The following is a 23,211-nucleotide window of genomic DNA, read 5'->3' as shown; positions in this document are numbered from 1 at the left end:
CCTATTGTATGGCCATGGTTATGTATAAAGACTATTTTCTTTCTTTTTTTTTTTTAAGCGTGGATGCCTCTTATTTCTTTTTCTTTTCAGACAGTATTAAATAGAATCTTCAGAACAATGCTACCTACAAGTGGTGACAGCAGACATTCCCTTGTTGTTCCTCATCTGACGGGAAATGCATTCCATTTTTCACTATGCTGCATGTTAGCTGTAGATCCATCATAGGTGTTGCTTATCATGCTGAGGAAGTTCCCTTGGATTCTTATGTTCTTGAGTTTTTCTGCTTTAAAACATCAGGAGTGAATTTTATCAGATGCCTCTATCTGTTGGAGTGATCCTATGGGTCTTATACTTTGTTATATGGTAAATAATTATGATGTTTTGAGGTTAAGCTAACCCTGCATTTCTAGGATAAACCTCATTTGTTTATGATATATTATCTTTTTATTATACTGTTGGATTCAATTTACTAAAGTCTCATTTAAAATTTATTATAAAGGTTTTTATTTTTTAGGTACCATTTTTATGTTCCCAGCAAAATTGAGAGGGAAGTTCAGACATTTTTTGTATACCCCCACCCCAGCACATATGTAGCCTCCCTCATTACCAATATCCTTCACCATAGTGGTAGTTGCTATGATAGATGAGCCTAAATTGACATATCACAATTACTCAAAGCCCATAATTTGCATTGGGGGTTCATACTTGGTACTGTACATATGTGGGTTTGGACAAAGGTACAATCCTCTGCACTCTGCCTATGTATCCTTTCCTGCCATCCCTAACCCTTTGGCACCTTTTTACTTTATCCATAGTTTTGCCTTTTCCTGAGTTTCATACAGTTGGAATCATACATTAAGTAGCCTTTCCAGATTAGCTTATGTCAATAGGTAATATGCATTTAAGGTTCCTTCACATATTGTCATAGATTGATTGCTCATTTCTTTTTCACATAAAGTGATATTCCACTGTATGACTGTTTAACCACAGTTTATTCACTCAGCTATTGGAGGATGTCTTATTTGCATCACAAATTGGTTGAAGTTTTACATTCATGTTCATGACGGAATTTGCTTGTTGGTAATACTATTTTCTGGTTTTGGTTCAGAGTAAAGCTAACATTACAAACTGAGTTAAGATATACTTCTGTTTTGTTTGTTTGTTTGTTTGTTTTTTTGGTGGGGGTAGTTTTTGTACAGTTGTATTATTCCAGAAATGTTTTGAGAATTCACCAGCATAGTTAGCTAGGTCCGAAGTTTTCTTTTAGGAAGGTTTTCAGTTATAACTTAACTTTCTTTTATAGATATGGGAAATTCAGGTTATCTACTGCTTCTTGTTTGAGATTTGCTAATTTTCATTTTTAAAGGAATTTATTAATTTTATCTAAGTTGTCATGTTTATTTACATAGAAATTATAATATTGTTATATTTTTATTATCTATAGAATCTGTAATAATGTCTCATTATTTCTGAAATTAGTCATTTGTTTTATTTCTTTTTTCTGAGCAGCCAGGCTAAATGGAGTTTTATCACATTTATTGATCTCCTCAAAGTGTTTTGTGTTGTTGACTTTCTCTATTGTTTCTTCTGAAGCCAACAGTATAACAAAATACCATAGATTGAGTCAAACAATGGAAGTTGATTTCTCGCAGTTGTGGAGTCTGCAAAGTCCAAGATCAAGATGCATTGGATTTGGTGTATGGTTAGGGACCACATCCTGGTTCACAGATGCATTCTTTTTCTCTGTCTTCACTTGGCAGAAGGCGTGAAGGAGCTCTGGGGTCTGTTGTATAGGAGCCCTAATCCCATTCATGAGGGCTTGGCTCTCATGACTTAACTACCTATAAAAATCCCACCTCCTAATACCATCGCCTCTGTGATTGGCTTTCAGGATATAAATTTTGGGGAACACAAACATTCAGACCACAGCCGATGTTTATTATTTCCTTTCCTCTGCTTGCTTTGGGTTTAATTCACTCTTCTTTTACCTAGCTGCTTAAGGTAGAAGTCAGGGTCATTGATTTGAGACTCTTCTAATATAGACATTCAGCAGTGCTAACATTTGTATTCAAGTACGGTTGTAGCTGCATTCCAAAAATTCTGACACATTGTATTTTCATTTTTATTCAGTTCAGAATATTTTCTAATTTCTATTTTTCGTTACTTCTTTGACCCAGGATTATTTAGATGTGTGTTACTTAGTTTCAAATATTTGAGTGTTTCTCAGAGTTATTTTTCTTATTGGTCTTTAATCTGATTGATTTGTGGTCAGGGCATATACTTTGTATGACTTCAATCCTTCTGACTCAGTCCTTTAATTGAGAATTATGGTATGGCCTAAAATATAGTCTATTTTGGTAAGTGTTCCATTGGTACTTGAAAAGCATAGTGTTGTTCAAGTCTGTTTATTCTTGCTGATTTTCTGCCTTCTTGTTCTATCACTTATTGAGTAAAGGATATTGAAACCTCAGGTTACTTAGAAATTGTCTATTTCTTTTTGTAGTTCTATCCACTTTGGCCTCATATATTTTGAAGCTGGCTTGTTTTTAGGGGTATAAACACTTAAGATTGTTATGTTTTCCTCATTAACTGATCCTTTTACTATTGTGACATGACCTTTTGTTATTTATTGCTGGATTTTTTTTTTTTTTTTTTTTTTTTGCTATAAAATCTACTTGGTATTAATATAGCCACTCCCACTCAGCTGCCTCTGGCAAGTGTTAACATGTATCTTTTTCCAACCTTCTAACTAATTTGTGTCTTTACATTTAAAGTGCATTTCTTATAGGCAGCATGTAGTTGGGTCTTGCTTTCTTACTGAGTCTGGCAGTCTGCATTTGAGTTGAGGTTTTTAGACAAGTGTCATTTATAATGTGATTATTGATATAGTCATGTTTTTCTGTCATCATGCTGTTTGATTGCTATTAGTCCCAGCTGTTATTTGTTCCCCTTCTTTTTCTCCTTTCTTTTAGATCAGTCAGCTATATTTTATGATTCAATTTTATATATTTTTGGGTTTATTAGAGATAACTGTTTTGCTATCTTAATGTTTACTTTAGGATTTTTAGTATATAATTTTAACTTATCACAGTCCACCTTCAAGTAATATTATACATCGTAGATGGTATAAAAGATGACAATGATACACTTTCATTTTTTTCTGTCCCAGACACTTCTTTCCTGAATCTGTGGGATTATGGTTTGTATTAAGGTTGGAACATGTTTGTCCATTTTTTCTTTAATTTTTTTTTCTGTCCCCTCTTTTTTATTTGCGGAGTTATCTATATTAGCTGCTTGAAAGTTTCTCACAGTTTATTGTGTCAAATTTAGGAATCTTTTCCTTTCTTATCCCTAATTTGTCTTTTTTCCATCCACTGGAGTTTTTACCTCTGAAAATGTAATTTGCATCTTTGCAAATATGGTTTCGGTTTTTTGTTTTTGTTTGTTTTTTTTTTTTTTGAGACGGAGTTTCGCTCTTGTTACCCAGGCTGGAGTGCAATGGCGCGATCTCGGCTCACCGCAACCTCCGCCTCCTGGGTTCAGGCAATTCTCCTGCCTCAGCCTTCTGAGTACCTGGGATTACAGGCACGCGCCACCATGCCCAGCTAATTTTTTGTATTTTCAGTAGAGATGGGGTTTCACCATGTTGACCAGGATGGTCTCGATCTCTTGACCTCGTGATCCACCCACCTCGGCCTCCCAAAGTGCTGGGATTACAGGCGTAAGCCACCACGCCTGGCCTGGTTTTTTTTTTTTTTTTTTTTTTTTTTTTTAATAGCTTCCATGCCTTCACTTACTCTCTTGAGTTTTATTTGGAGTACAGCGATTTACTTATAATCTTTCCGTTTTTGCTGTTAGATTTAGGGTAATTCCTCACTCCTGAGGCAAGACCTTTCTGATTATTCATTGTCCTGTGAAGTATGAGGGTTTTTTAGCCTGGCTCATGGGAATAGACCCTCTTCCAGGCATGGTGTGAACCCCAGAAATAATTTCTGATAATCTTAAGTGGTTTTTTTTATTTTCCATTGTTCTGAGGAAGTTTCCTAGCACACAAGGACTTTTCATTACTCTCCTGAATACTCAAATGGGAATCTCTGCACATCTTCAGGATTTGTTTCCTGTACTGCTTTCTTCTCTCCAGTGTTCTGTCCTGTCATCTCTATCTGCTTTAGTTTTACTAGCCTCTCAGCTTCATCACCCCAGCTCCGTGTCAGATTTTCTCCCGTTGTCATGGCCTGGAACCTCTGTCAAAACTCTGTTAAAAGAGCTGGGACATTTATAAGGCCTGCTGTATTTGTTTTCTGCCTTTCAGTGATCACCTACCATCTTCATTGCCTGAAGTCCACTGTGTTGAAAATCATTGTTTAATGTATTTTGTCTGTTTTTTTATATTTTTTTAGGTAAGAAGAAAAATCAGTACCTGTTCTCCATCAGGGCTAGTAGCAGATTGCAGCAGAGCTTCATCACCTGCTGCAAACTGGCCAGAATGCTTTGCTTTCCTCTTTGCCTATTTCCTTCTCATCCTTCATTTCTCCGTGTAGCCATCTCTTCCTCAGGGAAATCTTCCCTGGGTGAAGTATAGATCAAATTATCTTATGCAATCATATAACTATGTTTTTTTTTTCACAGTACCTATCTGAGTTTATAATTGTCACCTTTTATCTTGGTTCTTCACTATACTTTAAGCTAAAACAAGAGCAGAGGTGTTCTCTTATCTGCAGAGCTTACTATAATGTCTTCCACCTTGTAGGCATTCAATATGTACATATTTGTTCAGTGTATGAATCAATGCTTGTTAAAATGCACAGTCCTTTATATCAAAAAATCTACTCGTATTTTATCTCTACTTTGTTTTTTTCTGTTTACAGATTGTGTTCACCTATTAAAAATTAAAAATGCAATTTATTTACGTGAAAGATCAATAGAAAATCACTGTGAGCGACTTACAGGAAAAATTCAAAAAATGAAAAATAAGAGTAGTATACTACAAAAGAGACTATCTGAAGAAAAAGAAATAGTATCACAGTTAGAGCATGAAAAACATGAATGGGAAAAAGCACTCTGCAGTTTGAGGTATGACATTCTAGTTTTTAAGAAACGTTTGAGTTATTTATTTATTACTAAGGATGTATAAGGAGAATTTTTGTAATCGCTGATTTTCTTTCTAGGATTTAACAGGAAAGAAAGCTTCTTAATCATGTGGAGTGCGAAATTCTTCAATATAGTATCACAAGTTCTTTGTTTTTTTTTTTTCTTTTTTTGAGACGGAGTTTCGCTCTTGTTACCCAGGCTGAAGTGCAACGGCGGGATCTCGGCTCACCGCAATCTCCGCCTCCTGGGTTCAGGCAATTCTCCTGCCTCAGCCTCCTGAGTAGCTGGGATTACAGGCACGCGCCACCGTGCCCAGCTAATTTTTGTATTTTTAGTAGAGACGGGGTTTCACCATGTTGACCAGGATTGTCTCGATCTCTTGACCTCGTGATCCACCCGCCTCGGCCTCCCAAAGTGCTGGGATTACAGGCTTGAGCCACCGTGCCCGGCCAATATCACAAGTTCTTAATTGTGAATACTTCCCTAATAACTAAATGCATATTCTTTTAAATCGTAGTTTTAATGAGTGTATAGAATTTTACCCTATGGAAATGTCATTATTTAATTGACAAATTGAATTTTAGGTTTTAAAAAGTTTTTGTATTAATGCTGCAAAGAACATTTTTTACATATACATGGTTTTCTACATTTCTAATTATTTACTTTGAGTAAATTATTCTGGTTAAAGCATAGAAACTTTTTAAAAAAGATCTTTCATCAAAGTTTCTAAATTGTTCTTAAGAATGTTTATATTAATTTATAATTGAATCAACAGAGCATGAAATAGATATTTTTCTCTTCCCAGAACAATTATTTAAAAAATTATCGGCCAGGTGTGGTGGTTCATGCCTTTAATCCCAACACTTTGGGAGGCTGAGGCAGGTTTATCACAAGGTCAGGAGTTTGAGATCAGTCTGGCCAACATAGTGAAACCCCATCTCTACTAAAAATACAAAAAATTAGCTTTGTGTGGTGGTGTTTGCCTGTAATCCGAGCTACTTGGGAGACTGATGCAGGAAAATCACATGAATCCAGGAGGTGGAGGTTGCAGTGAGCTGAGATCATGCCATTGCAGACTCCCTCTCAAAAAATAAACAAACAAAAATTATCATTTTATTCTTAATATGCGGGGAATAAAAAGTAAAATGGAAAGTGATTACTGATTAGCTTATTCATCATCTCTCTCTGCTACATAGATAAAATTAATTCAAAGTTCTATGCTGAAGACACAGATTATTCTTTATTGTTTAAATATTAGATCTTGTGTTGTTTTAAAACAGATTTTAAAATTGTTTATAAAATATATACTAATCAACAGGATAGGTTGAAAATGTTACCCAAAAAGCAATCTTAAAAAGTGTAGGGTAACATATTAGATTCTTAATCTAGTCTTGGATTACAGCAATCTGCTGATACATATTTCATAAAGACATCTGAAAGTGCTATCATACAATGTAAATTATGCTAAGGGATACCTGCAATGTTTCATGAAGATGAAAATTTATTTCTAGTGAATGTATTGACTTATTTATAAAAAGTAACTTCATTTTAATTAGTTAACTGTAAATGATCCATTCTAATTGAGGAGTAATTACTGTGTGAAAGAAGATAATTTTTATCTTGCAACTTTACTGAATAATTTTCAACATCCCTTTTAATAGTATTTACTAGAGTTACTAGTAACAGAAATTTACAGATTAGCAGGATGTTCTTTTATCAATACACTTCAATTTACACATGTCCTTTGGATGAGATCGAGGTGAGAAATTAAAAACATGAGAACTAGAAAGAAAAATAATATTTAAGAACATAGAAACTTTGTGAGGATAATAAACCAACATATGAATGTTTTATTTTCTGATATCAACAAAAAGAGTCAAACTCTGTAAAATATTTGAAGAGATTTATTCTGAGCCAAATATGAGTGACCATGGCCCGTGAGGAGGTCCCAAGAACATGTGCCCAATGTGGTCGGGGCGCAGCTTGGTTTTATACATTTTATACATTGGTTTGGTTCAGAAAGGTGGGACAACTCAAAGCAGGGACTTCCAGGCTATAGGTAAATTTAAACATTTTCTGGTTGACAATTGGTTGAGTTTATTTGAAGACCTGGGATTAATGGAAAAGAATGTTCAGGTTGAGATAAATGATTGTGGGGATGAAGTTTTATTTTGCAGAGGAATCTCTCACCAGATTTCAGAGAGAGAGAAAGCAGGTCATAAAATGTTTCTCATGGGACCCAAAAGGGTGCCTGGCTCTTTGTTGATTATCTCCTGAATCTGCAAAGAAAGGAAGGTATAGAATGTGACTTTTTCCCACAAGAGACTCTGCAGGGCAATTTCAAGGCATGACAAAGAAGTATATTTTGATTAAATATTTTCTTCCTTTTCTCATAATGTTATGCCAGAGTCAGATTGAAAAGCAAGTCACAATGTACAGGGTCAAATAAAACCAATCCAATAAGAATCCATGGTTTGTAGAACGTGACTCCCTGGACCCCTTAGGTAGGAATTGGGCAAGATAAAAAATCAGAGAGCTTAATTTTCACTGATAAAATAAATTCTAAGATAAGTATATTTACAGGTATGCCACACAACAAGAAAAAGAGAAAGGAAGAAATTCTGAAGAGTTGCACGAAAAAGTTAGGGAAAAGATAATAATAGAAGAGCAATATGTGATAGACGCCAAAGAGATAAAACAACTTAAACTGGCTATAAAATCACTGGAGGTGGAATTGGAGACTGTGAGAAATGATTCAAATCAGGTAAATTAATGTTTGGTGAAACTTCATGTTTCTACTTTTATTAATATTAGTTATAATATCTCTTTAATTTAGTATATATTATTTAGGCATAAAACAAACCAAAAATTTTATTTTATCTTAAAAAATGAATCATGGCACTTATAGCTACAATTATTTATAATAAATCTTGACATCAATATTTTGTTTTAGTTCAAAGACCTTTTGAAAACAATGATATTCAATAATATATACGTAATGGTATTGTAAGAATGTTGTTCCTAGTGACATAGTTCAGCATATTTTTCCCTATTTCATGTTAATTACTGTTTCAAATGTTATGGAAAGGAAATAAAAGTTATCATAATAGTAAATAATCTCGTATTTTCTAAGAGGAGCTCAATAAATTTAATTTTCTTGACTTTTGGTGTTTGGAAATAAAAGACTATTTTTGTATGTGTATATCTACCTAACAGAAGTAACTGATTTGGTGGAAGAGCACTAGAAGTAGAGTCAGAAAACCTGGGGAAAATCCTGCAGCTTGCTTATATTTTTAAACTTTCACTATAGAATTATAAGTAAATGAGTTCATTGATTTGTGCATGTAGAAGTACTTAGTACAGTGCCTAGATATATCATTTATCAGTAAATGTCATTCTTAAAACTGACCATAACAATATTAGAAAAGTAGAATACAGTATTTTAGGAAAAAGGAACTTAAAGAATTTGGAAAATTTCATTCATCTGTCCAAATATCTGCCAAGCTAACGACTCTTACTCTAGGGAGAAGCATAGATTAGGTGTTAGAGTGCTAACCCAGTTTTATAAAATAGTTACAGTTATTACTCCTTTATGCCTTGGGGTTTGTTGTAATTCAGTAAAAGCCTTTTTTTAATTCTGAGATTTAAAAAAATTATTTAGTGGTTTCTTTTTTGCCTTCATAGATTCACTGTCTTCAAATTTTTAAACTTTGGGGAATTCAAACCTCTATGAGGTTTGAGGTTTTGACTCAACTTTTTTTTCCAGTTAGATATCCAGTTATGGCAACCCTCTCATTGTATAAATGTACAGGTTATTATTTAATTTCAGAAGCAATCATAATATGTTATCCTATTGGGTACTAGTTAAAAGTTTTCTTTGTTTTGCTTAGATTTCTGATAGTCATGGAAAAGAAGAAGACCTGTTGCATAAAAACCACTTGATGCAAGATGCAATTGCCAGGCTTAGGATGGAAAGAGACACAATTAAAAATCAAAACCTGGAAAAGAAATATTTAAAAGACATTGAAATTATAAAAGGGAGGAATGAAGACCTTCAAAAGACTCTAAAATGGATTGGGGAAACATTAACAAAAATGATAGCCCGTTCTAGTGGACGGCTTACTGCTCTGACAGATGAGAACACAGTGCTCCATTCCAAACTGGAGAAGGAAAAGGAAAGCAACCAAAGACTGGAAAGAGAAATTGAATCATACCGTTGTAGACTGAATGCTGTTGTACGTGATCATGATCAAAGTCAGTCATCAGAAAGAGACCAAGAGCTTGCTTTCCAGGGCACAGTGGATAAATGTTGTCATTTACAGGAAAATTTGAATTCTCATGTTCTGATTCTTTCTCAGCAACTTTCTAAAGCTGAGAGTAAGTCCAGTAGCCTCGAAACTGAGCTCTGTTACACAAGAGAGGCTCTGAAAGCCAAGACTTTGGTTTTTGAATGCATGCAAAGAGACCTAAATCAAACACAGTGTCAAATGAAGGACATTGAAAAAATGTACAAAAATGGCCAAGATAAAGTAGAAAAATGCTTAGAAAAGCAGGAAAGATTATGTCAACTACATAGACAAAGTATGTTGCTTCAACAGCAACTGAATGATGCTCACAACAAAGCTGACAATCAAGAAAAAACATTAATGAATATTCAAGCCAAATGTGATGCTAGAGTACAAAATGTTCAAGCTGAGTGCAGAAAGCTCTGTATTTTGCCAGAAGAAGAGAATCAGAGGTTGATCAATGAAGTTAATCAATTGAAAGAAAAACAATGTCAGTATGAAAGAGAGAAAGCAGAAAGAGAAGTGAGTATCAAGAAAAATATAAGTAAAATTTAAAGTAATATTTGGTTACAGCTAAATGTTGAATCTAGTTGAATATAAAAAAGGATATATATGATAAATATATCTGCTATATCAGCTTAGAAACATTCCTTGTTTCCAGCAAATCAAAGTTAGAACTGAGAGATGCTTTCCTCTGATTAAAGTCAATGTGTCACTTATGAAATTTTGTTATTATAGACTAATATTAATGTAGTCTTATACTGCTGAAATAATAATTTTAATGTATTTGTGTTGCCACATTTTAAGACCATGATAAATCAGATATATGGAAATGCATATACCTAAAATGGTATTTTGAAATTTATTCAATTAAGTGGGGTACTTTGACAGTTAATATCAGATTTTCCAGATGAACCGAAGTGTACTCCCTGTGTCATAATTATTTTTCTTCAGTAGCTTTAAATATATCTTGGTACAGTTTTGTTTTTCTTCATGTCAATTTGACTTAAATCTGAAACTGTTCGTCTTAAATCTGAAACTATGTCAATCTCAAATTATATATAGATATGATCATTCCACCCTTTAAAGGCATCTAACTTTACTTATAGTATGAGGAAAATGTGGTAAATTTTAGCCAAACTGTATTTGATTTAATCTTCCTACTGGCATTTATAATTCACTTTGTTGTTTTTATGAAAAATTTGCTTATAATTTTTACATCAAGGCTTAATTACTATCATTTGGATATAACTTTGTCTAGGACAAATAGAGGCATAGCTATCTGTGATGCTATGCCCCAATTTTCAGACTAAGGAGGATTTCAGACTAATGAGGAGTGGCAGGATTCATGTAGAGTAGGAATGGAGTAGTCAGACACAGCAGCTGAGGTCAGGTCGGGAGGTGGAGGGCAGGTTACTTAGATCATCTAAAGCCATTGGAATTTTACTTTTGTTCTGTGATAGAAATCTATTGGAAGGATTTAAGCAGATGATTTAATGTGAGGAACTCTGAGGTTGATTTGAGTTTCTAATAAAAAAAAGAGGGAAATCATTCCACAATGTGTAATTTACTACCATCAGTCCCACCCACATACTCATTTCTTTTTGAGACTTCAGAAGGTTTTTAAGCACTACAAATTCAACAGGGGAGGAATGACTAGTGAGCTGAATATGTTGCGTGAGTAACAATACTAGTTTGATAGGAAGATAACACCTTCTGTATCCTTAATGGGATTCAGTAATAAACAGGAATGTGTACATATGAGGAAAAGAAGGTGAATCTGTCTGTGTGGTGATATTTTTCAAAGTGTATACTTTAGAGTTAAATATTATTAACGGTTCAATAATAAGGTGATTTGTAAAACCAGTAACAAAAATAACATCTTATCAGGTACTTGTGAGACAACTTCAACAAAAACGGGATGATGCCCTACACAAAGCATCAACATCAAAAACTTTGGTGGATGCGTCATTGCGTCACTCCGTCCATTTAGAAAGTAAGCTGGAGGATTCAAAGAAGAAAGCAGGCCAGATGAGAAGTCAAGTATGTATGAAACTTCACATGCCAACAACAGTTAATCTGTAGGTGGTTAACTAATATAAAGTTTTTGGGGTACTAATTTTAGTGGCTGGCTTTCTTTTGTATTTTCATTCTAAGTAATTTTATTAAAATTTTATAGTGGATGCCTTTCTTTTGTATTTTCATTCTAAGTAATTTTATAAAAATTTTATTATCTTTATAATACACCTATTTGTTAATCTCTGGCTTTCATTCTGCCATTTTTATACAAATATTTTTTCCTTAAATATTTAACCTTAGGAAAGTTGAGAATTATGCATCCTTTCTCACATAAGTTCAGAGAGGTTTTTTTTTTTCCTATTAGTCTGTTTTTAGTGGTTTCTCTATTGCCATGATGAGAAAAGCCAGATTAATTCAGAGGATAATGTCTAATGGAATGTTTCAGAAAATTATCTTATTTTTAATCTCTACTTTTCTGAATGAATAAAGAACCTGTGTATACTTATTTCATAGATTTCAGGTTAATTTTGTACAGAAAGGCCATTCTACTGAATAAATTTTTATTTTGGTGAAAATCCTTACTCTGTATTGGGCTCAGAGAGTACACTCTGTTTCTACATGAACATGGACAGTTAGCATTTGCCAACATGTATCTATTTTCTCTTGTTTATTAAAAAAAACTAAAAAGGGGATTATAGAAGATCAGCAAAGGGTGAGTTTGAGATGTTTGGGTGGGTTAAGTGGGCATTTAGACAACAGGGCTTCTCCTTTAGCATGTTTAATGGACACCTTGCAGTTTAGGATGATGCTTTTTAATGACTTCTCTTTTAATGATGCCTTGAGTCCTGCTACTCAATGGGAGAGTCAATATGATCCTGTAAGATCTTACTTGGAATGGACTTTGTTTTAATTTTGTTCCTGCTTATTTTTAAAATTTCTTGAACTTTTCCTACAAAGGAAAGATGATGCTTAGTTTTAAATATTAAAAATGTGCAAGTTGCTTTGCTACAATAAAACTAAATGCATACATACAAAAAACTAAAATTATAGTTGATGTGGTAGTGTTTGGAATTCAAAAATATAAATGCTTACCATAAGGTAATCCTTTATCTTTCCACATTTTACCAATTTGTAAATTTGAGTATTTATCTAATAAAATATCATTCAAAAGCAGGAAGAATATTGTGTTTTAGTCCTAGAGAATGGATCAGTCAACTTTTCTGTACAGGGCCAGATAGTATTATTTAAGGCTTTGTGAGCCGTAAGATCCCTCTTAAATAACTCAACCCTGCAGTTATAGCCTGAAAGTAGCCATAAACAATATGTGGATTGAAGGGGTATAGCAGTGTTCCAGTAAAATTAGTTACAAAAAAACAGGTAATGGGATGATTTTTCCTGGATTATGACCTTTTTTAAATAAAAAAGACTGTGATAGTCTAAAACAATATTTTATATATATTATATTTTGTTGATTTATTCATCTACTGATGGACATTTAGGTCATTTCCAAATGTAAATGGTTTGTTTTTAATTCTTTGTTTTAGTTTCAGGAAATGCAGGATCAACTTACAGCGACTTTAAGATGTGCTGAGAATATAGAAGGCTATGTACAAAAGTACGGTTTGAACACTAAATAACTTGAGTATTTATAAAGCAAAAGAGCACTGTAGTATGAGAATTGTTATCAGTTATGATAATAAGTATGCCTTTGTGAAGCCAAGGAAAAGTTTCATTTGTAAACTATATTGAAACACATCATTTTTCTACATTATTCCTAGGTAGAAAAATGACACAGTTGCCCAAACATCTGTTTTTAAAATCTCTAAGAATTTGTGTAACTATACCTTCAGAAGTTTGTTTAGAATTTACATGATTTTAAAACATTTGTATATGAGAGTAATTATTTTTAAATGCACATTTTAGGCTTCACATAGAAAATTCCACAATAAGAAATATAATTAAAAAGCAAGACGACCAAATTGAGCAGCTTCAGAAAATCATGCAAAGTTCAACTTTGGTAAGCCAATCTCTTAATTTCTATCATACTGAAAAGGAATTTTATTTTTCCAGTAGGACAGACTGAATATCCCTTGTCCAAAATGCTTGGGACCAGAAGCAGATTTTTTTCAGACTTTGGAATATTTGCATATACCTAATGAAATATCTTGGGGATGGTACCTGAACCTAAACATGAAATTCACTTATGTTTCTTATACATCTTATACACATAGCTGGAAGGTAATTCTCTACAATGTTTTACAGTAATTTTTTGCAGGTAACAGTTTTCACTGTTTTCACTGCAGCCTGTCATGAGGTAAGGTGTGGAATGTTGCAGTTGTGGTGTCGTGTCTATGCTCAAAAAGTTTCAGATTTTGGAGCATTTTGAATTTCAGATTTTTAGATTAGGAATGATCAATCTACAGTACAGTTGCTCCTTGACTTACAACAGGTTTACATGGTAATGTCTTTTGTTTGACTGAAACATTATAAGTAATATTTGATTTATTTCAGATGCAACATGTGTTGCAAGAAAATGAAACTACAGAAGTAGATGAAGGTATGTTGCCAAAATTTATGAATTAAATTCAAATCATTGATTTCTGAAATAAAATGTAAGTAGTGTACTGTATTCCTCTCCATTGCTTGGTTAATAAAAACTGCATTAAATATTTTTTCTGATATCCCTTTAGTGAAAAATGTGAAAACATAATCATAAGAAAGAGTATACTTATGCCTTGTTAACCACTCACCATACTCTGCCCCTTTGTTCTAGCATCCAGCCACACTAGACTACATGGAGCTCCACAGTGATCGTCCTCATCTCCAGCTCTTTGCATTTACTTCTTCCCTCTATCCTACGTGTGTTTTCTTTATCCTTCAGTTATCAACCTATGAATCACCTCCACCAAAAAGCCTACAATGTTGACACAAACCTGGGCTAGTATCCCTTCTGTGTCTTCTGATAAATGCCTGTCATTGTATCTATGACTCTCTATGGGAATTGCCTGTTTGTTTTTCAGATTATAGCATACAGTTGTTGAGCGGTGGACTGTATCATCTTCATCTTGTAATTCCAGTGCTTGTCCTAGTACCTCAGCACATGCTTGGTAAATACATGAATGAAGAGTGAGAAAACCAGAAGCTCTGATACTTAACTACCATGATAAGGAATTCAGTGTGCAACTATGGGCAAATTATATTTAATAGTAATTGCATATTGTGCATATTTTTCATTCTTATTAATGCTGGTAAACTTTTCAACTTTTACTGACTTTATCTTAGCTAACTATGAAATCATTTAGATAAAGAATACAATTCTTTCTTTTTCATTCTATCTTCCTCTAAATTTCAATCTGGGTCCTCTATTGCTGGAGTCCTCAACCCGCAGGCTACAGAGGGGTCCGAGACCTGTTGGGAGCCACGCTGCACAGCAGGAGGTGAATGGCAGTCAAGCCAGTGAAGCTTCATCTGTATTTACAGTCACTCTTCCTTGCTCACATTACCACCTGAGCACCGCCTCCTGTCAGATAAGTGAAGGCATTAGATTCTCAGAGGAGTGAAAACCCTATCATGAACTGCATGTTCAAGGGATCTAGGTTGCATGCTCCTTATGAGACTCTAATGCCTGATGATATATCATTGTCTCCCATCTCCCCAAGATGAGACCATCTAATTGCAGAAAAACAAGCTTAGGACACCCACTGATTCTATATTATGATGAGTTGTATGATTATTTCATTATGTGTTGTGATGCAATAATAATGGAAATAAAGTGCACAATAAATGTAATGTGCTTGAATCATCCTGAAACCATTCCCCAAACCCCCATCTGTGGAAAAATTTTGTCTTCCACAAAACTGGTCCCTGGTGCCAAAAAAGTTGGGGACTGCGGCTCTATAGCTTCTGCACTAGAATCTACTAATGAGTAAAATCTAAATCAATAACTAGTTGTTGTTTTTTTCTCTCTCTCTCTTTTTATTTATTTATTTATTTATTTTTTATCCTGATTCTGTATGACAATAAAAAGCCCCAAAAAGACAATTTAAATAATCTTGACCTTTAGGTTCTAAAGAAAAAATTTTTTTCAGATTCGTTTATTTTTATTTTTATTTTTTTGGAGGAAAGAAAGAAAGAATGAAGAAGAGGAAGAAAAAGGAAGAGAAAGAGAGAGAGAGAATGGGAGTATTGCTTTCTTGCCCAGGCTAGAATGCAGTTTAGTAATGGGTATTGAAAACCTCATTTATACCAATAATTATACTTAATGATGTAGACAGGAAGGAATAAGGGAAGAAAATAACAAACAAGCAGCCAACCAATATTTCATTTAAACCTACGAAATGCTATGCGATTACTGAGGAGTGATTTACTTCCAATTATGTAGTCACTTTTGGAATAGGTGTGAGGTGGCAATGTATGTTTTGTATATTTGAAGTGGAGAGTTCTATAAATGTTTATTAAGTTTACTTGTTCCGGGTCTGAGTTCAAGTCCTGGATGTCCTTGTTAATTTTCTGTCTCGTTGATGGTCTATAGAATCGTTAGCTCTTCTTGTTACATTGATCCTTTTGCCATTATGTAATGTCCTTCTTTGCCTCTTTTGATCTTTGTTGCTTTAAAGTCTACTTTATCAGAGGCGAGAATTGCATCTCCTGCTTTTTGTTTATTTGTTCATTTTTACTCTCTGGTTGGTTGGTAAATCTTCCTCCTCTTTGTTTTGAATCTTTGTGTATCATTGCATGTGAGATGGGTCTGGATGCAGCATACCGATGGGTTTTGGCTTTTTATCCAATTAGAATATATACAAGTTTAATACTGGCATTTGATGCTAGCTGGCTATTTTGCCCATTAGTTGGTGTAAATTTTTCATTGTGTTAATGCTCTTTGCTTTTTGATATATTTTTGGAAAGGCTGATATTGGTTGTTCCTTTATATGTATAGTGCTTCTTTCAGAAGCTCTTGTAAAGCTGGCCTGGTGGTGGTGAAGTCTCTAAGTACTTGTTTGTTGGCAAAAGATTTAATTTTTCCTTCACTTATAAAGCTTAGTTTGGCTGGATATGAAATTCTGGGTTGAAAGTTCTTTTCTTTAAGGATGTTAAATATTGGTCCCCACTCTTTTCTGGCTCGTAAGATTTCTGCTGAGAGATCTGCTGTAAGTCTGATAGGTTTCCCTTTATGGGTAACCTGACCTTTCTCTCTGGCTGCCCTGAGTATTTTCTCCTTCATTTCAACCCTACTAAATCTGGTGATTATGTGCCTTGGGGTTGGTCTTCTTGAAGAATATCTTTGTGGTGTTCTCTGTATTACCTGGAGTTGAATATTACCCTGCCTTGCTAGGTTGGGAAAGTTTTCCTGAATGATATCCTGAAGAGTATTTTCCAACTTGGATTCATTCTCTTCGTCACATTCAGGTACACCTATCAACCGTAAATTAGGTCTTTTCACATAGTCCCATATTTCCTGGAGACTGCTCATTCCTTTTTATCCTTTTTTCTCCAATCTTGTCTTCTCGTTTCATTTCACTGAGCTGGTCCTCGACTTCTGATATCCTTTCTTCTGCTTGATCAATTCGACTATTTAAACTTGTGCATACTTCACGAAGTTCTCGTGTTGTGTTTTTCAGCTCCATCAATTCACTTATATTCCTCTCTAAATTGTCCATTCTCGTTAACATTTCATCAAACCTTTTTTCAAGGTTCTTAGTTTGCATTGTGTTAGAACAAGTTCTTTCAATTCACAGAAGTTTCTTATCACCCACCTTTTGAAACCTGCTTCTGTTATTGGAACACACTCGTTCTCCATTAAGCCTTGTTCCATTACTGATGAGGAATTGCAATCCCCTGCAGAGGGAGAGGCATTCTGATTTTGAGTATTCTCTGCCTTTTTAGGCTGGTTTCTTCCCTTCATTATATATTTATCCCTCTGTCGTCTTTGTAATTACCAACTTTCTAACTACGTCTCTGAGCAGACGTCCAACTTGTTGATTCCCAGCGCCGAAATCTGAGCAATCCACTGCGCCGGCCAAAACAGCGGTGTTAAGATTGATGGTGCTTTTCTGCCCGGGAATATCTGGACTCTGCACCAAGAACTGCCGCACTAAGGTGCCAGCAAAACTGCTGTGCCAGCCACAAGAGTCGCCCTGGCGACCCGTGGGGCTCCTCCGCTGGGAATCTCTTGGTCCGTGAGCAACAAATATTCATCTGAAAGTGTGGCGTCCTCTCGTTCTCTGTGCTTTCACTGGGAGCTACGAGCCTGAGCTGCTAGTGATCAGCCATCTTGGATCTCTCTCCTCTTTTTTTTTTTTTTAATTGAATTTTAGGTTTTGGGGCATTACAAGAATATGTGCTGACCGGGTGCAGTGGCTCATGCCTGTAATCCCAGCACTTTGGGAGGCTGAGGCGGGCGGATCACTTGAGGTCAGTTCAAGACCAGTCTGGCCAATATTGTGAAACCCTGTCACTACTAAAAATACAAAAATTAACTGGGCATGGTGTTGAATACCTGTAGTCTCAGCTACACAGGAGGCTGAGGTGGGAGAATCACAGAACTCAGGAGGCAGAGGTTTCAGTGAGCTAAGATAAGGACAGTGCATTCCAGCCTGAGCAACAGGGTGACTCCATCTCAAAAACAAAACAAGAATGTATGCTGACAAATGAAAAAAAAATCTGAAAGGTAACAAAATTGTATTACTAGGCTGTTAACATGATATTTTGTTTCTCATTAAACAGGTCTCTACTAACTGATGAAATCATTAGAAAAGACAGGTGAGGCAAAGGGTGGAGGGGATGATATTTGTTCACTGACTCAAAGGCAAATCAATCATATTAATGCTTCTTTATTGGCTTTTGTTTCTTGAACACATTGTTAACTGACTTTCCTGCCTCCCATGTTGTGTGCGCATGGCACTGCCCTGAACACAAACACCCTAGCTAGAAATTGGAAGCAATGAAAATATAGGAAGAGAGTGAATGATCCTGATGATCGCTATCTGAGGGTAGGAGAATGAAAGTGGAGATTTACAGTTGTAAAAAGAAGTAAACAACAAAACAGGAAATTCTGACATAAAGTACACGAATAGCCAATTAAACATGTTTTAATAAAAATTTCTTTTGTCCAACCCATGATCCTCAGAGTTGTTGGAGGTCCAATGGCACATAGTTCCAGGGTTGTGGATCTTGGGTTCAGTTTTCTTCAAAAGATTTGCCTGCCTGCTGCCTGACTTCTTTCAGCCCCAGCCTAATGTCATTTGGCTTATAGGTTATTGGCTGTTGGCACTTGAATCATCTGCATTGTGTGTGTAAATCAGTGACTAGTTAGAGGAAGCAGTTCAAAGTCTGGAAGTAATGACTCATGTTGCTGGGAGCCATTTGACCCAACTTTCTCGTGTGCTCCAAACTCTAGTTTTAACTGGCCAGAGTCTTCAAGAGTGCTCAGTGAGAAACTGGAATTAGAAATCAGTTCTCCTCTTTGAAATGCAAGCCCGATGGCAGTATAATGATGGAAGAGACAGAAAGCACTCCGAGCACAAAACCAAGGCTTGCCCTCTGATTATTTTTTCTTAAAGCACTTTTTTAAATCTTTATTCTCTTTGATTATAAAAATACATACTCACTATAAAAGTGTTACATTATAGAAAACAGAAAAGCCAAAAATTCCCCCAGAATCCCACCATCACCCCTCCTCATACCCACCACAGTCCACCCTCTGCAGCGACTGGAGTGTCCTCTCACCAATGAAGCTAGACCACATCACTCCTCGGTTTAAAATCCATCAATGGCTCCCTCTTCACCTTGGGATAAAGTCCAGATGCCCTTCCATGACGTACAAGGGTGTGTGCAGAGTCATAGGCTGTAAAATCAATAACCAGCACTTAAAAAGCAGAATAGAATAGAAATACTTTAGAGTGGTTTGCGCATGATGAGGGCAAGTGTTGTTTGTGACTGTGGATTCATGCCTAGGTGTGTGCCCTGAGTTTGATTGTAAGATGTATTGTTTTTAACCTGTGAATTACGGTCAAGACAAGTTTGAAAAATACTAGCAGACAAGACCTTTTGGGATCTGGCCCAACACTCTAGGATCCTCTCTTCTCCCATTTTGCAACATTCTCTGGTTACAATGTAGAATCTGCAATATCCGGACACCTGCAGTATCTCAACCACGCAGCGTCCACCACCTCCAGCCCTTTGTGCATGCTGTTCTCTTTTCTTACAGTTCCTTGCTTGCCCTGCATCTACTGAGCCCTGCCACAGCCTTCCTTGAGCCTCAGGCAGGGGTAGGTCACTGCCGTATGTCACATTCACACTGTCTTGCTTCCCCTGATTTGTGTCTATCTTTTCAGGGCAGAAATCATGTCTATCTTTTCACCTGTGTCCCCAGCACATTGCAGAGTGGCCAACATACCAGAGATACTCAACAACCTTGTTTTGGATGAGCAACCAAATGAGCCTATTCATTAACTCAAGAGTTGCTCACCGAGGATTTCTTGGGCCTCTCTGATGTGCCAGACCCTGTGGACACGTAGAAGTAAATGAGACTGCATTCCTGCCTCAAATTCAGAGAATATGTCCCTGACCTCTCCCCAAGAGAGGCTCTCAGGCAAGCTCATGAGCAAAACATGCTACAGGGTGATGCCTCCTAGAGGAGGAAGGAAGGTTCTTTTGTGCTCCCACAAATAGAAATTAAACAAAACCTCCCCTAGCCACATGCCCTTACACCAAATTTCATTACCAGATATGAACCCCCTGGTTCATGCAGAACTGTAATGTTTTGGGGTGATGAGAAGGTGTCACTCCTTGGGCCTCAGGCAGAGATAAACAGTTTGCCAAGCTCTCGTACTACCCCAGGGAGAAGGAATACATTATCAACCTCAGTTATTCACACCTCATCATGGATAACTTTATTAATCTGATCTGAAATAAAGCAATGTTGGGCAGAAGGGGAGGAGCTGGAGAGTTTCAGCTCTTAAGACCAGGTGTCTCATAGAGAAGGAGAGAGAAAGAGGAACTAGAAGGACACTCTCCACTTCTGCCTCAGCATGCCGGAGACCACAGGGCTTTGGGATCGGCCAACCTGAGTCCTGATCTTGCCTTGGCCCTGTCTGCTTGGGTAGCTGTGGCCGAGGTACCTAAGCTTTCAGAATCAGTTTACTTATCTATAAGAGGGGAGGAAATATCTGTGGCCAAGCTTGTTGCAAGGATGAAAACAAAATTTGGAGGCTGACTGTCCATATGGGCTTTCCATACATGGCGCCCACAGTTATGAGGCCAGCTGGGGCAACACTCAAAATGGTCATGAGGGAGGAAACGTGGGCTCTTAAAACAGAGAGGGGGGGCCCTGGGTGGGAAACAGGCTCAGGCAACTGTCACACACCCTGGAGCAAAGAGTGGGTTGTAGGACAGTGGTAAGAAGGAAAAGTACCACGGCCCATGATTAAGAAAGTAAGGAGGGACTTTTGCAAACCATTAAGCCACGAGGCACTTTTTGCATTTGTTTCATTTGATCTTTCCTTTACATATGTTATGTGCTTCTGAGTCCGGCAAACCCGCCACCAGCAATGGAAAGCTTTCTGCAGTGACCACGTGGATTGGAGGAGATAAAGGAGTGAATACGCCTGCTTGTTCTCCCTCTGGGCTTTGCAGTCCTTCTGCTTATCTGATGTGAACGTGCGGGAGCATCCCAGGACGGCCTGTTTCCCGACCTGCTGGAAGAAAAGGAGTGAATACGCCTGCTTGTTCTCCCTCTGGGCTTTGCAGTCCTTCTGCTTATCTGATGTGAACGTGCCTCGGGAGCATCCCAGGACAGCCTGTTTCCCGACCTGCTGGAAGACCGGCAGGAAATGAGAGGGTAGGCGAAGCCAGCTGGGCCCAGGGAAATGGAATACCCGATATCTCTGTTCAAAATAACTTCCACCGATACCTTTGAGAAGCTAATATAAACCATGTGAGGGCGTCTTTGTGTTCCTGAAAACATTTAATGTAAAACATGCACAAAATAGTCGTTGGACTTTGAGGGAAAGGTGGTTTATGTTCCCCAGAGAAAGTCAAAGTCATATTTTCATGGAGTTTCTATAAGAAATTTGTAAAAATGAGGACAATGAGGGGCCCACTTGGCTCTTCCCACAGAGTTAAGTGTAGTGAAAAGTAGGGTGCACTTTACAGGCAGGACTAGCTGGAGGCTCACCATGGTGGATGTGTTGGTAAAGCTGGTAAATTTATGTGCCAATTTGGTGAGGCCACAATACCTACTTGGTCCAACATCAATCAGAATGTTGCTGTGAAGGTATATTTTGGATGAGATGAACATTGAATTCAGTAAACTTTGAGTAAAGCAGATGACCCTCCATAATGTGAGAGGATCTCATCTAGTCAGCGAGTGGGAAAAAGATTGAACTTCCCTGAGAAAGAGAGAAGAGAGAATTCTGCTTTTTCAGATCACCTTCCACTTAGCGCAACATCCACCCTTCCTGGGAGCTGCATGCTGCTGGCCTGCCCTACAGATTTCAGACTTGCAGCCTTGACCATTTCACAAGTCAAACCTTAAAATAAATGTATCTCTTTGTCTATTCAGACGTGCAGCCTTGACAATTTCACATGCCAAACCTTAAAATAAATGTATCTCTTTGTCTACACAACCCACTGGTCCTGTTTCCCTGGAGAACCTTGACTAATACAGGGCTGAACACCCCACTCCCACTTCAGGTAGGAAACAGGTGGTCAGGGTGAGAAGGGGGCCGGGGAACGAGGGTATTTATTGGTGAGGGCTAGTGGAGTCAGGTTAACATCGGGGTAGTAGGAATCATAAATGGTTCTTGTGTCCCCCCCACCAAGCGAGGAAATAGCAAGCTGGTTCTAAAAGGTTCATGGTCACACATCCATCCGTTCATTCCTTCTTTCGTGTAACAAATTCGTGATTCGAAGACCCTCTCTAGGTGCTGAGGGGCAGCAGTGAGCTAGCCCTGCCGTCCTAGCAGGGAAGTGACCATACACTGGTAAGTCAGGATTTGAAGAGGAGGAAAAGGAAAGAATAGAGATATAGACTACTTAAGGCCCCTTTTTTGGTGGCACACACTGGGCTAGGTCAATAAGAAAGACACAATCCCTTCTTCAAGGAGGTTTTCTGAGGGAGGCCAGTGAATTACTAGGCTGCTAAAATGCAAGTTCTGTGCAGGAGGCACACAGCATCCTGTGAGGCCATTGCGTTCTTAGGAATCACCAGCACCGAAGGCAAAGGCCCAAGCCAGGGTCCCAGTCTTCCTTCTCCAGGCACCAACACAGTCCATATGATGCAGGCGGCTGACGCTGCTCCAAGCTCTCTGACAGTGAGATGCATGCCTCTGTCAACTGGGGCCCACTGCACGTCTCAACCCCCCTTCCAGTCGCATACTCAGGCAGAATTTTAGCCATAGTGCCTCCCATGTTGCATCTTTTAACAGATTGGCTTATGCTCCCAAAATGGTGTTGAACACATAAAGAAATAAAGAGAGTAAGGGTCAGGCGCGGTGGCTCACGCCTGTAATCCCAGCACTTTGGGAGGCTGAGGCGGGTGGATCACGAGGTCGAGAGATCGAGACCATCCTGGTCAACATGGTGAAACCCTGTCTCTAGTAAAAATACAAAAAATTAGCTGGGCATGGTGGTGCGTGCCTGTAATCCCAGCTACTCAGGAGGCTGAGGCAGGAGAATTGCCCGAACCCAGGAGGCGGAGGTTGCGGTGAGCCGAGATCGCGCCATTGCACTCCAGCCTGGGTAACGAACGAAACTCCGTCTCAAAAAAAAAAAATGATGTATGTTGTTATTGCTTATTTTATTGCATTTAGTGGCC

The 23,211-nt window shown here is 37.3% G+C and overlaps 1 protein-coding gene across 2 annotated transcripts in view; it reads left to right on the top strand.

The window, feature by feature from the left end:
• LOC105729955 (ankyrin repeat domain-containing protein 36B-like) overlaps positions 1–22,021 on the top strand; it is a 58,287-nt gene extending 36,266 nt beyond the window's left edge. For both annotated transcript variants that reach the window (XM_064371313.1, XM_064371312.1), the window contains exons 22-30: positions 4,869–5,073; positions 7,675–7,855; positions 8,982–9,899; positions 11,268–11,420; positions 12,941–13,011; positions 13,320–13,413; positions 13,908–13,953; positions 14,417–14,833; positions 18,120–22,021. In XM_064371313.1, the coding sequence (XP_064227383.1) occupies positions 4,869–5,073; positions 7,675–7,855; positions 8,982–9,899; positions 11,268–11,420; positions 12,941–13,011; positions 13,320–13,413; positions 13,908–13,953; positions 14,417–14,526 (1,778 nt within the window). In that variant the 3' untranslated portion in view covers positions 14,527–14,833; positions 18,120–22,021. The remainder of the gene's footprint in view (positions 1–4,868; positions 5,074–7,674; positions 7,856–8,981; positions 9,900–11,267; positions 11,421–12,940; positions 13,012–13,319; positions 13,414–13,907; positions 13,954–14,416; positions 14,834–18,119) is intronic.
• Positions 22,022–23,211: the final 1,190 nt, after the last annotated feature.

This window comes from Aotus nancymaae, unplaced genomic scaffold, assembly GCF_030222135.1.
Source record: "Aotus nancymaae isolate 86718 unplaced genomic scaffold, 86718_ANA_hifiasm-v0.15.2.pri h1tg000131l, whole genome shotgun sequence".
NCBI classification, from domain to species: domain Eukaryota; kingdom Metazoa; phylum Chordata; class Mammalia; order Primates; family Aotidae; genus Aotus; species Aotus nancymaae.
The sequence above is the reverse complement of the archived record's forward strand: the minus strand, read 5'-3'. Positions and strand labels throughout refer to the sequence as shown.